We start from the raw sequence: 14,770 nt of genomic DNA, 5'->3' as shown, positions 1-14,770 counted from the left end.
ACAACAGAGGACCAGATCACGCTGACATCTCAGGTCAGTCAGTGGGGGCATTTTGTGAGCAGGGCAGAGGCCAGTGGGGTTAGATGAGGCCGCATGTAGGAGCAACGGAGTCCCCAGGCCCTGTGCACCGTCTACGTGTCTTGGGCTGTCGGGGCCACTGGAAGGCCAGGGCCAGCCAGGTGGGATGCCAGTGCATAGGCACGGGGGGACGGCGAGGCAGACGGGCAGGGCTGGCCAGCGGGCGTCTTGGGCTCTGGGGATGAAGGGGATGTGTGGGCCTGGAGCCCGCCTGTATGCAGCTGGCTCGGCCTCCAAGACCACAGTTGAACTGGCTTCTGGGGGTGGAGGTGGCATCCTTGCAGCCCCCAGGTCCCTGAGAACAGGCCCCTGGTCTCGGCTGGTGCTCCTGCCCCACTCCATCTGTGAGGACTGTTTCTGGAGCTCCCCTCCCATTGATCTGTGTTGGCGTCAGATCCCCATTCCTGGGTGGGGGGGTGTCTCTAAGTGATAACGTCCAGCTCGCTCCGATGCCAGAGCACACACAGCCCCAGGACTGTGCAGGCTCCGGCCTGTTGTGCCCTCGGGAGGGGGTGGGCACAGAGGGGGTCAGGTCCCCCTGAGGGAGACTAAATGCAGGAGACTCTCTACCAGATGGGGCTGGTCCCAGAGCCAGGCTGGGACTCAGGACCTGTGCTGCAAAGACCACCCGTGCCCACGTCAGCTGGTGTGCCTTGACTGGATGCCACCCCGAGGCGCCCTGGTGGCAGATAACATATGGGAAGCCAGAGGGACTGCCACTTGCTCCCGCCCCTTAGCGGCACCAAGCCCAGACCCGTGGGAGGCGGACCCCGGCAGGACCTGCCAGCCTGGGCGAGTCCCGGCGAGGAGGCAGACAGCGGCTGGCAAGACCAGCTCAGGCAGGTGGTGGCCCAGGGAAGGTCTGCAAAAGTCCGCAGCGCTGGGCTGCAAAAGTGCGCAGAGGCAGGGAACACCATGCTCACAGTGGGAAAAGGCACACCTGACACTTGGGACGCCCATCACCCTCACGTGAGAGCCCAGTAGCTCACCAGGCCATAGCAGCCATCTGTGGGTTGGGGGAGGACCCAGGTGGCAGCGTGGGGTCTGGCCTGGCTGACCATGAGGACTGCTCTCTGCCCACCAGGACCTCCTATGGACTCTGCCCCATCCCGGGGCAGCTGGGGTCAGAGGTGACCGAGCCCGAGTCTGGCAGATAACGCCAGGAGAGGCTGGGCCACAGAAGCTGGCCGCCCGCTCCCTATGAAACAGCATGGAGCACAGACCCCTGCAGGCTGCCTGGGGTGGGGGCTGGGTAGGGGTGGGGGTTGCTGTGTGTCCTGGCTAAAATCTCTCTGGGACCGCATCTGAGGGTGGCCTTCCTAGAGGGCGCCAACCAAGCCTGGTCAGAGTGACAACAGCCCCTGAGCCCATGAAGCTGGCAGCCCCAAGGGGCCCTGAGGGGTGGCCCTGCTTCCTAAAGGGAAAACGGTCACCAGCAGTAGAATGGGCAGGTGGGGAGGAGCCCCGATGAGGTGGGTGCCCAGGGGGACCATAGCCCTGCACGGGCTGCACACGGCGACCCCTGCCCACAAGGACCGTGTGGAGCCCGACCGGCACACCCGGCCGGAGACCAAGGTCAACGTCAGCGGTGAGGAACCTCGTGGGCAGCGGGGGCCCCAGGTGTGACGGCATGAGCCAGACACTTCGCTCAGAGCCATCGTGGGACGAACCCGGGGGGGGGGGGGAGGGGAGGGGACATCCTGCAGGAAGCCTGTCCAGTCCTCCTCCTGACCGCCTGCCTGGGGCATCCACCGGAGAAGAGGTGGAGAAAGCGTCTCAGCCCAGTGGGGGCTAAGGAGAGTGAGAACCCGATTCACGCGGTGTCCCGATAGGGTCGTGGGACAGAACGAGGACACGGGAGGCCGAGGGATCTTTGGTCGATAATAATGTATGGGCACCTGCCTGTCCCGCCGACAGACGCATCGTGCTGAGGGGTGGTGTGAACAGGGGCCGGGGCGTGGGAACCGTGCTACCTTCAGTGACTGTGCGCTGCGTCACGCTGCTCCAAGACAAAAGGTATTTAACGAGTGGGGATGGGGGCGCCTGGGTGGCTCAGTCAACTGAGCCAGCGACTCCTGATTTTGGCTCAGGTTGTGATCCCAGGATCCCCACAGAGCGAGTGAGTGAGCCCACCGTTGGGCTTAGAGCTGGGCGTGGAGACTGCTCCCGAACTCCCTCTCCCTCTGCCCCCTCTCCCCTGCTCATCCTCACTCACCCTCTCTTCAAAAACAAAAACAAAAACAAAAAACGGTGGGGATGCTGCCCTTGGCAGCCCTCACCTTGATTCTTGGGCCAAAGGGAGGCTGGGCCTCAAAGCGGGTCACCAAGAGTCCCTCCCAGCTCCACTCCCTATAAGGAGTTGGCGGCAGGATGGGGCAGGAGCTGACCCCACCCAGGGGCGGCTCACCCAGCAGCCCCCCTGTCGGGACCTGAGGCCCAGCAGCCACCAAGCAGACCTCCAAGACAAGCCAAACCCAAACGAACCCTCTGTGGGCGCCCCGCAAAGCGCCTGCCCCTCAGACCCCAGGCTCCCACCTGGCCCCATCTGCTGTTTCAGTGGGGCGGGAGCAAGCTGGTCACCCTGACAGTTTTGGGGGTCACCTGCTGTGGTTACTGTCTCGCAGCATTTTGGGGTTCCCCGCGCCAGGCGAAGACCTGGCGGGACCCGGGGGAGCTGCCAAATAGTGGCCCCGCTCTGGCCACAGACCGGTGGGTGGGGACAGGATGGCCCCCACCCCAGACCTGCTCTGGGCCTTCCCTGGGGCGAGGGGGGATGCTGCACACACTCAGACCCCAGGAATGCCCTGCAGAGACAGGCTCTGTCACGCGGGCCCTGGGGAGGGGCTGGACCCCTTCCCGGAGCCCTGGGGGGCCGGAGGAGGGCTGGGGGGGGGGGGGCCGGGGCGCTCCTACCTGGCCAACCGGAGCCCGAGCGGACGGCACTCCGCCAGCTCTGTCCCGGGGCACCCCAGACATTGTCAAGGTCGGGCGCTGAGCCCAGGGTGGCGGCCGGGCGCACCTGCGCGCCCCAGGCCCCGCGGCCCCGCTCCGAGGACGCGGGCGGCCGCCTTCCCCGCCCGGAGCCCCGCGGGCGGCGCGGAGGGTTACCTTGTTGAGAGCCGCGAGGTGCAGCCAGAGCCGCAGCTGGGACATGGCGCGGCCGCGGCGGGTCCCGGGAAGGCGGCGGGCGGCTCCCTCCGGACCGCGGCCGCCCGGCCGCTCTCAGCCCGGCTGCATTTGCATGTTGGTTTAGTCACCGCCAGCGCCGACTTCCCCTAAGGCGGCTGACTTTCAGGAAATGATGGCCGCCTGGGAAGTCAGGGTGATTACTGGCAGAGCGAGAATTCCTGTACTGGGCGGAATCTAGCCACAGACCTCTCGGCGGGGCCGGGCCCCCGCCCGCCGGCTCGCACCCTGCCGCCCCGGCGCCCCCCACCGCCCACCCCGCCGGGAGGGACGGGGGAACGCGGGGGGGCCCCTCCCGGCCGGCCCGCCTCGGTTTCCCCAGACCGCAGGGTGGCCGGTCCGGCGCCCTAAGGCCCAGCCGGTGCCTTCATGCCCCCTCCGGGCAGCTCCCGGGCTTGGACAGGGGCCTTCGCCAGCTGCCCCCCAAGCACCCGGCGGCCGTCTCCACCGCCTCCCTGGGCTCACACCCCCCAGCCCCGGGCCTTCGCTGACGCTACCGCCTCACCTGGAGTGTGTGCGTCCCCCTGGGGAACCCAGCCCCCACCGTGCTCCTTTTCCTGGAACTTTGCCAAGGGGTATGGCTGCCCCTGACACCCCCATTCTTTCCTCTCCGGGCCTGCGCCTGCACCCCTCGGCCCCGCACAGAGGGTGGGACGCGGGCAGGGCTTGCAGGCAGGGGGTGTGAGACCCCTGGCATACCCTGTGGGGTCAGGCGTCCTCTTCCCCGGGAAACAACTGTTGCTTTTAGAAAACCTACTTTGGGGGCGCCTGGGTGGCTCAGTCAGTTGAGCCTCCGACTTCGGCTCAGGTCACGATCTCGCAGTTCGTGGGTTCAAGCCCCGCGTCCGGCTCTGTGCTGACAGCTCGGGGACTGGAGCCTGCTTCGGGTTCTGTGTCTCCCCCTCTCTCTGCCCCTCCCCCACTGGGGTGTGCCTGCGTGTGTGTGTGTGTGTGTGTGTGTGTGTGTGCGCGCGCGCGCACGCGCGCGCGCTCTCTCGCTCTCAAAAATAAATAAGCTTAAAAATTTTTTTAAAAGAAAAGAAAACCCACCTGGTAGGGTGTTTGTGCCACACAGCCGTCACTTGGCTGAGAGGAGCAAGCTGGTGAGGCGAGCCTCGCAGCATAGGCTGGGGGGGCATGGACACACGAGGGGCTCTCGCTGGGGAGAGACCCCGGGCCGCAGGCCTGGTCAGGGACAATGAGGGACCGCAGGGTCCAATGCTGCAGACGCAACAAGGCCACCGTGGCTGCCCCTGTCCTGCCCGCACCTCATGGCCGGCAGACGCCCGAACCCCAACAACGGGAGGGGAGGGCCGGGCCTGGCTGGGGCCACCGCGTGTGCAGGGGAAGCGCAAACGGCGACCAGCCGGCAGAGAGACACTCGACACCGTCAGGCAACGAGCAAACCGAAACCCGTGAGACACCACCTCCCGGCCGGCGGCCGGGACCGCGACACTCAGCCGACTACGGCTAAGCGTCAGCGGAAGTGGAGGAACCAGAACCCCCGGCTGGCGGTGGGGACGAGAAGCGGGACGGTCTCTCTGGAAGACAGGCCCGCGGTCAGTTCCTCGTCAGGTCAACCCCAGGGTCACCACACGACCCCGCGACCCCACTGCCGGGTCCACACCCGAGAGACACGAACACTCACGTCCATGCAACCCCCACCCGCACGCCCACACATGACCACGTCCCCCGCGCACACGCACAGATGACCGGGTCCACCGCGCACGCCCCTGGGCCGCCAGCAGGGGCGAGGGAGGCACCCCCCCCCCCCCCCCCCCCCCGTGGACGGACCCTGAACACGCGACGCTCAGGGAGCCAACCAGACACGAGAGGCCCCGCGGGGTGTGAGTCCGAGTGTGTGAAACGTCCAGGACGGGCTCATCCACGATGGGAAGGGGGCTCATGGGGGCCAGGGATGGGGAGGTGATGGCTGATGGGACAGGGTTGCTTTTAGATGAGGAATGTTCTGGAATTAGAGGTGGTGGTTGCACAATTCTGTGAATTTACTTAAAAGAGTGGCTTTTACTATTTTTTTATAACAGTTTTTATTCTTTTTTTTTTTTTTTAAGTAGGCTCTACACCCAGTATGGGGCTTGAACTCACCACACTGAGATCAAGAGTCATGCACTCTACCAGTGGAGCCAGCCAGGCGCCCCAAAAGCATGGATTTTAAGGCATATGAATTCTCAGTTTTATTTTCGTTTATTGATTTTTTAAAGTTCGTTTGTTTATTTATTTAGAGAGACACAGAGACAGTGTGAGCAGGGGAGGGACAGAGAGAGGGAGAGAATCCCAAGCAGGCTCCCATGTCAGCACAGAGCCTGATGCTGGGCTTCAGCTGACAAACCATGAGATCACGACCTGAGCCGAAACCAAGTTGCATGCTTAACCAACTGAGCCACCCAGGCGCCCCGACTCAGTTTTAAATGTGTATTTTTGAGAGACACACATGGGGCAGAGAAGGGGACAGAAGATCCCAAGCAGGCTCCGTGCTGACAGCCCAACGCGGGGCTTGAACCTACAAACCGTGAGATCATGACCTGAGCTGAAGTCGGACCCTCAACCGACTGAGCCCCCCAGGCGCCCCAGTTCTGACTCCGTTTAAAAATAATCACTGGGAACTGAAATAAAAGATGAACGCAGTGCCTGGGCCAGGCTCTCATTATTAGATTTAGCATAAAGTCCATCAAGTTTCCAGCACAGTTACTGACCTTTGAGTATCTGTCCCCCAAATCTCGGCACCAGACTGATGGGCAAGGGTGGCCCTGAGGAGACAGGGAAACCGGGTGGGGGTTCCCACACCAAGAAGTCAGCACCCTCAGGGCTGTCCTGTGCCCCCCACCCCCACCCCCGGTGGCCGCAGGCTGTGCGGGTCTGCTACGAGTCTGGACAGGGGTGGAGGGGTCGAGTGGGGGTCTTGGCAGAGGCCCCGGCACCAGTGTGAGTGGGGTCGTGACCGGGGACGTGACTGGTTCCGTCCCCGTCTGGCTGCGTCTGGGCTGCAGTGCTGTCTGGTGGGACTGTCTCTCTGGCCCCAGACTGACCCTCTGCCCTGTGGCCAGGCCACGTGCAGAGGGGCGGGCGAGGCCCAGCTGCCCCGGTATTCCCAAGACCCTCCCGGTCTGTTTTGGGCTCTCCCCTCCCCACTAGGCCCCCACAGCAAGCCTGTGCCCAGGTGGCCTGCGTGTCCTGACTTACGGCAGAGGGTGCGGTGGGCATTGCAGGCTCCCCTCAGGCACACTGCATTGCTGGAATGTTCCTGTTGAGGGGTGAATTGTGTCCCCCCCCAATGACATGTCCAAGTCTTGACCCCCTAGTGCCTGTGAAGGGGACCTTATTTGGGTATAGAATCTTTGCAAATGCAATCAGTTAAGATAAGGTCGTACAGGAGTCAGGTGGGCCCAACCCAGTGACTGGTGTCCTTGTAGGAGGGAAATCCGGACACAGGTGCGTGGGGAGGCAACCATAGGCCACGGGGGCAGGTGCCACTGCAGGTGGCACAGGCCAAGGGACATCTGGAGCCCCCAGGACCCTCCCTCTGATCTAGGACTTGTGGCCCCAGAACTGGCGCCAGGTCTCCCTGCTTGCGGTGCTCTCTGGGGGCCGCCCCGGCTCCCACGGCCCCCTAAGACACTGCTGCCCTAGCCCACTGTCGTGGGGACAGCAGCCTCAGCCAGAAAACTGACCCTGACCACCCTGTTGCCATCAGGAGAGGCTGGAGCTCTGCTCCCTGTGGCCAGACCCTGACCAAGGGCTTTTCTGCAGGCCTCACAGCCCCTCCCTCCCGTCCTCGTCCCTGTCCCCGGTTCCCGGTGTCCCAGTTTCTGCGCAGAGACCCTCTGGAGACACCCGTGCTCCCTGTCGCCACCTGTCTGCGGCCCTTAGTACAGACCACAGAGCGGGGCTTCCTTGGCCATGGCCCTCGGCGTGGACCGCGGAGCTGGGGGCGGGGGTGGGGGTGGGTTCTCGGCCGCGGCTCAGTGTGAACCAACGGGCTACCTTTGAGAGGAAACCTCCCGCTCGCTCGCTCGCTCGGCCGATGCCGATGCCGGTAACTCCTGGGAGCCTGCTGGCGGGGCGTGCCGGGCCTCTGATCCCTGCTGAAATCCATTTGCAGGGCCTCCGTGCCGCCCGCCCCTCACTGGAGAGCTGCTGAGAGTTCGCAAAGCACTTTTCTGAGCTGTGACCTCATCCTGGCTTCCCAGAAGCCCCAGGCCGGCAGACGGCAAGTGTCCTCACTGAGCGGATGCGGGACCCACCCGAGACGCCTGGACTCTCAGGGTGGACGCCCGCTCCAATGACAGAGTGAGCGGGGCTCAGTGTGTAAAGAAGTGCCCTCCCCCAGAGTCCAGCTGAGACGTTAGGGGTCCAGGTGACCTTGGGAGGAGGGGTCGGGGCAGCCCCCACTCCCAGGGAACGCGTCTGCGGCGGGGCGGGGGGGGGGGGGGGGGAAGCGGTGAGGATGAGCACTGGGGGTGTAGCAGGGAGGGTCGGGTGGTCACGCCCACAACCAGGACCCCAGATACCAGGGTGGGGAGCACGCGGGGGAGGGCCTGAGGGGCGGGGCAGCGAGGGCTGCAGGCAGGAGGCCTTGGGAGGGCCGCGCTGCGACGTTGAGTCCTTCACCCGCCGCCACGACTTCAACATTTCCCCAAGTACCTCCCCCCGATCAGATTCAGGTCCACAAAGAAGCCGGTTCCCGATGTTCACAGCAGCACAATTCACAGTCACCCAAATCCGCGCTGTGGGAACAACCCAGATGCCCAACGAGGGATAAACGGACACACGCAACACATCCACCACGGATGCGCACGTCCGCCGAGGACCGTGTCCACCGCGCACGCGCACGTCCCTCGGCCGCGAGCAGGAGCGAGGCGCCCGCCCCCACCGCCTCGCGGACGGACCCTGAACACGCGACGCTCAGGGAGGGAACCCGACTCGAGAGGCCACACGGGGTGTGAGTCCGCGTGTGTGAAACGTCCAGAACAGGCTCATCCACTGCCGGGAAGGGGGTTTCCTTTTGGGGTGATGGAACATTCTGGAATTACAAGGAGGTGGTAGTTGCATAACCCGGTGAATTTGCTAAGTCGGTGAATTGTGTGATATGCAAATCATATCTCACCTAAATGTAAAGAACGAATGAAAAGCCACGCACTCACACCCAACACACAGTGCTCCCGGGCGGTGGGAGACCCCAGGTGGGGCCCCTTGACTATCCAGGTCGCTAACAGACGTGGGAGCCTCAGTGGCTCCGTGCCACGCACAGTGAGAAGGGGCCCTTCCCTGGGGAAGCAGGTGGCATGAAGGCTGAGGCAGGGACTTCAGGGAGTGAGCCTGGGCCATTCCTAGTGGCTACAAGGGAGGACACAGAGGGACAGATGCTCCGACAGCCAACGCAGAAGCAGCGGCTAGCACCTGACCGTAGCCCGTGTTGTCACCAACATGACTGAGTGAGGGAAGGCACAGCTCTCCCTACGGAAGACCTCCGGCTGATCGACAGGGCGGAGCAAGGACAGAAACGTCTGCCAGCCAGACCCCGTGGCGGTCACTGCAGGCAACGTCTACCGGTGCCTGGGGAAATCCACCCCCCTCCCCACCACAAGGGACCAGGGTCCCGGACGCACCCTCGCAGGGGGAGAGGGGAAATGGCAGCGACCTGGCAGTGGATGGGGGACAGGGAGGCGCGGGGCGGTCCCCAACCGGGGCTGGAGGGCAGGACCGTCAGCGGTAAGGCACACCAACGCCAGCAGGCTTGGAAGTGACGCCCCAGGAGGACGCAGCGTCCCGTCTGCGGGACTCCTGTCAACAACACAGAACCCCTCCTTAGCGTGAGGGCCCCAGGCCAGCCCAGGCAGGGGCCCTCGGCGGCGACCCACCAGCTCTCTACAGAGGCCTCGGGGCCCCGGCCCCGGCCCTCTGGTCAGTCACTGGTGCTGTGCGGGGGCTACTCTCTGCGCCGTGATAATGGACCGTGGTTCCAGAAGACAACAACGTGCCAGGACACTGGGCAAACGAGTGACAGTGTTCGAGAAGAGTTGGTACTGTTTTTGCAACCTCCCTATAACCTAAAGTGCTTTGAAAGTCATCTTGTCACGAAAACCTTAACGAACAAACAGAAAAAGAGAGTATCAGACCTTAAATTTATAGATAACCCCTGGGTCCATGGGCCTTCCGAACTGGAACCTGGGCCCCTGGGCTCTGGGCCTCTGCAGGGGGCTCGTGGTTTGAACGCCAGGCCCACCCCGCAGGACAGAGCCACCTCAGAGTGGGGGTTAGCCTTGACCTGCTGCATTCCTGACAGCAGGGTCCCACAGGATGTGGGCCCCACCTGGGTGTCTGTAAAACAGGAACCCTGGCATGCCTGATGGACTCAGCCAGTAGAGCATGCAACTCTTGATCTTGGGGTCACGAGTTCAAGCCCCATTTCGGACACACAGTTTACTTAAAAATAAAATTAAAATTAACAACAACAACAAAAATAAAACAAGGACCCCACATCAAGGCGAGACCAACCTGCCACCAATGGTCCTGGGTCTGGGTCGGCTCATGTACAGAACCAGGGGAGGTTCCTGGTTCCTGGTACAGAACCCGGTACCCCTAACGTCCAATGATTCAGCCCTAGTCACAACAGGAGGAACAAAGGCCCTCAGACAGCAAAGCTAGAGCCAAGAGCAACCACAGGACTGGGAACCAACGCCATAAGCAGTCCCCGGGGAGATGGGCGCGGGACGCCGACCCCAAGGAACTGCTCCGTGCCCCAGAAGGACATTGGGAGAGAAGCTTTCTCTTTGCAGGCAACAAGAGTCACACAGCTCCTCTCCTTTCTCTTTTTGCTTTGGCTGCTAGGAAACTCAGAGCTCAGGTTTAGTTAGGAGGAGGTACGTTAAGGCCTGCAGGCCTACGTCCACTCCTTGCCCCAGCCCAGCTCTGGCTTTTCTATTCCAATTCCTTCTGACTTCTACAACAGTGGGGACATTTCGAGAGTGTGCCAGGGGCCACGTGAGGGCTTCACATGGTCCATCAGATTCCTCTTGCCACTGTAATGAACTACCACAAACCTCATGGCTTAAAATAGCACACGCTTATTACCTTATGGTTCTGGAAATCAGAAGTCCAAAATGGAGAGCTATGTTCCTCCCCGGGGCCCCAGGGACAGCCCTCTCCCCCCTTTTCTGGCTTCCAGAGGGGGCGCATCCTGGGCCCACAGCCCCTCCTCATCCTCACGGCCAACAGCGCGGGGTCTGCCTGTCTCTCTGCCTCTGATCCTCTGCCTCCCTCTCGAGAGGGCCTTGTGAGGCCGCCGGGCCCCCCGGAGCACCCAGGGCTACCCCCGCCTCGGGGGCCTTGACGAGGTCCCCTCTGCTGCGTGAGGGGACAGGTCCCCCATCCCACGATCAGAACGGGGACGTCTTTGAGGCTGTCCCTTTGCCTGTCACCATGGTGATGTTATTTGGTCAGTTAGGAACAGAGGGTGTCTGCGGTGGGTCCACTGGCTGAGGCACAGCTGTGAAGGGCCTCGAATGCCAAGCTCGGTCTGGCCCCCTTCCTGTCCTCACCCACAGGCCCAGGGGTCACGAGGGAGGTGATGGAGACCAACAGGGCCTCAAGACCCTTCACCGCATCTGAACTTTCGGCTCACATCTGTCAATCCCACACTTGGCACGGGGTGAGATTTTGTTTGAAGAAGCGGCTTTAGAAAAAAGATCTGGGTTCAAGGTGCCCCCGGCAGGGTAGGCTCCCGCCACGTTCAGCGGATGCTCAGTAAGTATCCGCGGGATGGGTGCAGCTGAGCTCCCCTGCACGTGATGAGAAATGGGCGCGGTGGCCCCGAGGGGGTCTTGGTGGAAGAAAGCCTGTCTGCTCCGGGCAGAGCCAGGAGCAGCTGTGCAAGCTGAGGGCATCAGACACAGTCGGGGGAGTGGGGCCAGGGGGGCGGGGGGGGGGGCTACTGGGGCGGGGCCTGCGTGCACCCGAGCCTCAGCTTCCCTGTCCGTGCGGCAGGTGATGCCCCAGCGTGGGCATCAGTATCACGGGACGCCACGTCTGGATGTGGAGCTGTGTCGGGGACACGTGCGGAGGAACTTCATCGGGGCTCATTGCCAGGCAGGGCCACCAGCCCCGAGGCACGGAAGGCCAGGGAGGGTCTCGGGCCGCGGACGGACCAGCTGCGTCCCGGGCTGGGCGACGGCGGCAGCCAAACAGAGGGGCCGGGGCATCCCTTGCGGGACGGGGCCCCGTCCACAGGGCCCTCCCATCCCCCTCCCACTGACTCCTCACCCTGGGAGGTCTGGGGATCAGAGGAGGCCGGCGTGCGCCCCCAAGGGCCAGGGGGGCCCCTGTGCTCCCATCTCCTCCAGGCCTGGCCAGGTCGTTTCCTGGGCGGCCACAAAGCGTCCCAGATGGAGAGGGAGGACTTAAACAACACACCGGTGTGCCCCGATGGCCCCGCGGGGGAGACACCCCAGGTCAAGGTGTCACGGGCCGCGATCCCCGGGAGGCTCCAGGGGAGGCCCCTCCTGCCTCGCCCAGCTCCTGGCATCCCTGCTCGTGGCCGCGTGGCTCACTCTGCCTCGGGGTCACGTGCTTCCTCTGTGTCTGTGTCTCTTCTCCTTTAGGGTTAGGGCCATCGTGATCTGGGATCACCTCATCTCCATCTTCAGCGAAATGACACCCACAAAGACCCTGTTTCCAAAAACGGTCTCATTCCGAGGCTCTGGGTGGACCCGGATTTGGGGGACACTGATCCAGGCTCCAGATCCCTGCCCGGCCAGGCCGCGTGGACAACGGCCAGCCTCTTGAACTGCGCTTGTCTGGCTCTAGCGGGTTTGAGCTGACAGGTCCGAGCCACAGCCTCCCAGACTGCCGCCCCCACAGGCCCCCACTTCACAGGGAAAACAGGCTCAGGGCAGCTGAGCCTCTGGGGCCCTCCAAGCTGGCCGGTTCCCAAACTGCGTGCCACAGCGAAACCACTGGGGCCATGGATTCCAAACTTCCCAGGGAGACCACGCTGCCCGGCTGCTGCCAGCCCCAGCTTCCGATCGCACTGGGCTCCTTCCCACGAATCCTCTTGCGGCGCCCGGTGTCCGGGCCGCCACGAGAAGTCGTGTGCCATTAGAGACGCCTGCCGGGGAGGGTCCCCCCGATTCTCCAAAAAAAGAGATCACACGTATCTCTTCCTTCGGTTTGGGTGGGTGACGCTCTCCAAATAGCTGCCGTTTGGGGACATAAATGCCAACAACGGGGTTTGTGCCAGACGGAACGTCGTTCTGGCCGGGGGCGCGGGGAACACGGCGGACCCTTGCCGAGACGCTAAGTAAGGCACCCAGACGGAGCAGGCGCGGGGGCCTCTGCCCAGGAGAGGAAGGCGCTAAGGTCTGGGAAAAGCACATCAGATGCTCCACGGTACCGCCCCACAACCCACGGCGGGGGCGTGAGCAGCACGTGGACAGGTGTGGCCCCGAGCCCAGCTCTCTCGCTGCCCGGAAGCCGCCCTGACAGGCCCACACGGGCGTGGCTGTGAGTCGGGAGCCCTCAGGCCAGGCCTGCAGTAGAGGGGAGCACTGGCTATTCCCAAGTACAAGCCGTGGCTCCACGTGGCCCTGAGCCCAGCCCAGGGCCCGGCCAAGGCCGCCAGTGCGTGGCACGGGCCTCCGGGAGCACGTGGGGATCGAAGGGTGACTCTGGCTCCAGGTCCCTACCTGAGGAAAGTCGCCTGTCTTTGGCAGGAAGCTGGGGGTGGCGGCGGAAGGTCCGCAGCTGGTGTCCGCGCAGGGCTGGCTGACGATGAAGGAGGTGGAGTTCATGAACTGGCTGCAGGCAGACAGGGAAGGTCAGCCCTCAGGAGCCTAAGGGAGGGCTCTGGCATCCGAGACACTCAGCTCAGAGCAGAGGCCCCCGTGCCCCCGTCCCGGAACACAGTGCCCCGGAGAGACCTCAAGCCTCTGGCTCCGTGCTCTGGGTCCTTTCCACAGGCCATTCCTTGGCCTGGTTGTGGGCCGGCTCCCCCGGCAAACTCCTACTGACTCTTCAAAACCCAGGTCGCCATTGCCCTCTGCAGGCAAGTGCCCTCCCCGCTCCTTTGCCCCCAAAGTTCTCCCCCGCTGCCCAGGGCCACCCCCTGCCCAGAGGGTACCCACAGAGCCCTCCCAGGACTCTTCATCCCTGCCGCCTTTGCGCTTCTTCCCGGCGGGCTCTTTCTAAGACAAGTCACGGCTGGTCAGTCTCGGCTGCCTCCGTGTGGCCAGGGCGCAGCCCACGGCCCCCTCAGCAGGACACTGAAGCCCCTCACGTGCCACGAGCTCTAGTTTTGTTTAACCAGTGGCTGCAGAGCCACGCAAGGCCTCGAGGGCACTGTGGCCACCCAGCGGGACGTGGCGGGGCTTGCTCGGACCCCGGAGGCCAGAGGAACTTACTGGCTTTCGCTGGAGAAGGCTGGGTACGGCGTGGGCGAGAAGGAGCTCCACCACGGGTAGTGCAGCATGGTGTTCTGGAACAGACCAAGAGCGTCAGGAGGGGCTGCCCTGTGGAAGGGGCGGGGGGCTCCTCAGTGAGGAGGGGGTGAGGACTCTGCGACCCCGTCCAGGTAGAAACGTCACCCTGTGGCGTCCCACCTGGGTCACCTAGGAGTCACTTAACCACCTAACAGCTCGGGGCCTCAGTTTGCCCATCTGCATGGGAGAGCCCACCGAGGGGAACTCGTCCACACCCGTGAAGGGCTCGGGCCCGGGCCTGGTGTGCCGCGCTGTAGGCCCCTCTGTGGGCAGGGCGGGGGCGGGTAGGTGTGACCCACCTCCGGACTGGAGTGCCTCCAGAACCCCTGAAGGGGCCTGGGCAGCCCATCCGAGGGTCTGACCGGGAGCCCCCATTTCACACAGGATCCAGGCGTGCTGGTGGGCCAGGGACTCTGCATGGAGGCCCCCCAGTTCTAGAAAGCGCAGGGTGGGACTGGGCGAGAAGCAAGGCCGCATGAGCTCCCCCCTCCAATCCAGCCCCGAGGGAGGCGCCCGTGTGGCAAAGAGGACTTCGTTAGAGGGGCTCCCACCAGCGCCGAGGACCGGTCCCCGCCCCAGCCCCCTCCCGGGAGGGGGGAGAAGGGACAAGAGCCTGGCCTTCTGAGAACTCCCTCTAGCCAAGGGTGTCCCTGGAAACCCCCAAGCCTGTCTGGCCCAAGAGCGCAGCACAGGTAGGGGTCCTGAGGAGCCTGCTTTGAGAAACACTGATGGGAGGCTGGAAGAATGAGCCTGAGGTCAGCGAGGACTTGAGGGGCCCTGCACTGGGCTCTGACCGGACCGGCTCAGGGTGGAGGGCTGTGGACACCCACGCCCCCTGCCTTCCGTATGAAAGAAGTGGCTCGTCCCACCTTGACACAAAGCCTGCCGAGCAGGGGTCCCTCCCCTAACCCACAATGTGGCCCACGTGGGACCATGTCAGGGAGGTCCCCGACCAGCGGTGGGGAGAGGCCTGCTGGCAGCCGTCACTGTCCCCTATGTGTCCTAGCTGGCTC

At 63.8% G+C, this 14,770-nt stretch overlaps 1 protein-coding gene across 5 annotated transcripts in view; it reads right to left on the bottom strand.

Annotated features, from left to right (window-relative positions):
- The window catches only part of SBNO2 (strawberry notch homolog 2), a 51,443-nt gene that overhangs the window by 18,362 nt on the left and 18,311 nt on the right, over positions 1-14,770 (bottom strand). For 3 of the 5 annotated variants that reach the window (XM_053220250.1, XM_053220249.1, XM_053220251.1), the window contains exons 3-4: positions 13,680-13,753; positions 12,966-13,077 (exon numbers count right to left, since the gene is read on the bottom strand). In XM_053220250.1, coding sequence (XP_053076225.1) covers positions 12,966-13,077; positions 13,680-13,753 — 186 coding nt within the window. Of the gene's footprint in view, positions 1-3,186; positions 3,423-12,965; positions 13,078-13,679; positions 13,754-14,770 lie in introns of those variants that run through there. The other 2 variants (XM_053220252.1, XM_053220253.1) reach the window with 2 other exon arrangements.

Source organism: Acinonyx jubatus, chromosome A2, assembly GCF_027475565.1.
Source record: "Acinonyx jubatus isolate Ajub_Pintada_27869175 chromosome A2, VMU_Ajub_asm_v1.0, whole genome shotgun sequence".
Taxonomy (NCBI): Eukaryota; Metazoa; Chordata; class Mammalia; order Carnivora; family Felidae; genus Acinonyx; species Acinonyx jubatus.
The sequence above is the reverse complement of the archived record's forward strand: the minus strand, read 5'-3'. Positions and strand labels throughout refer to the sequence as shown.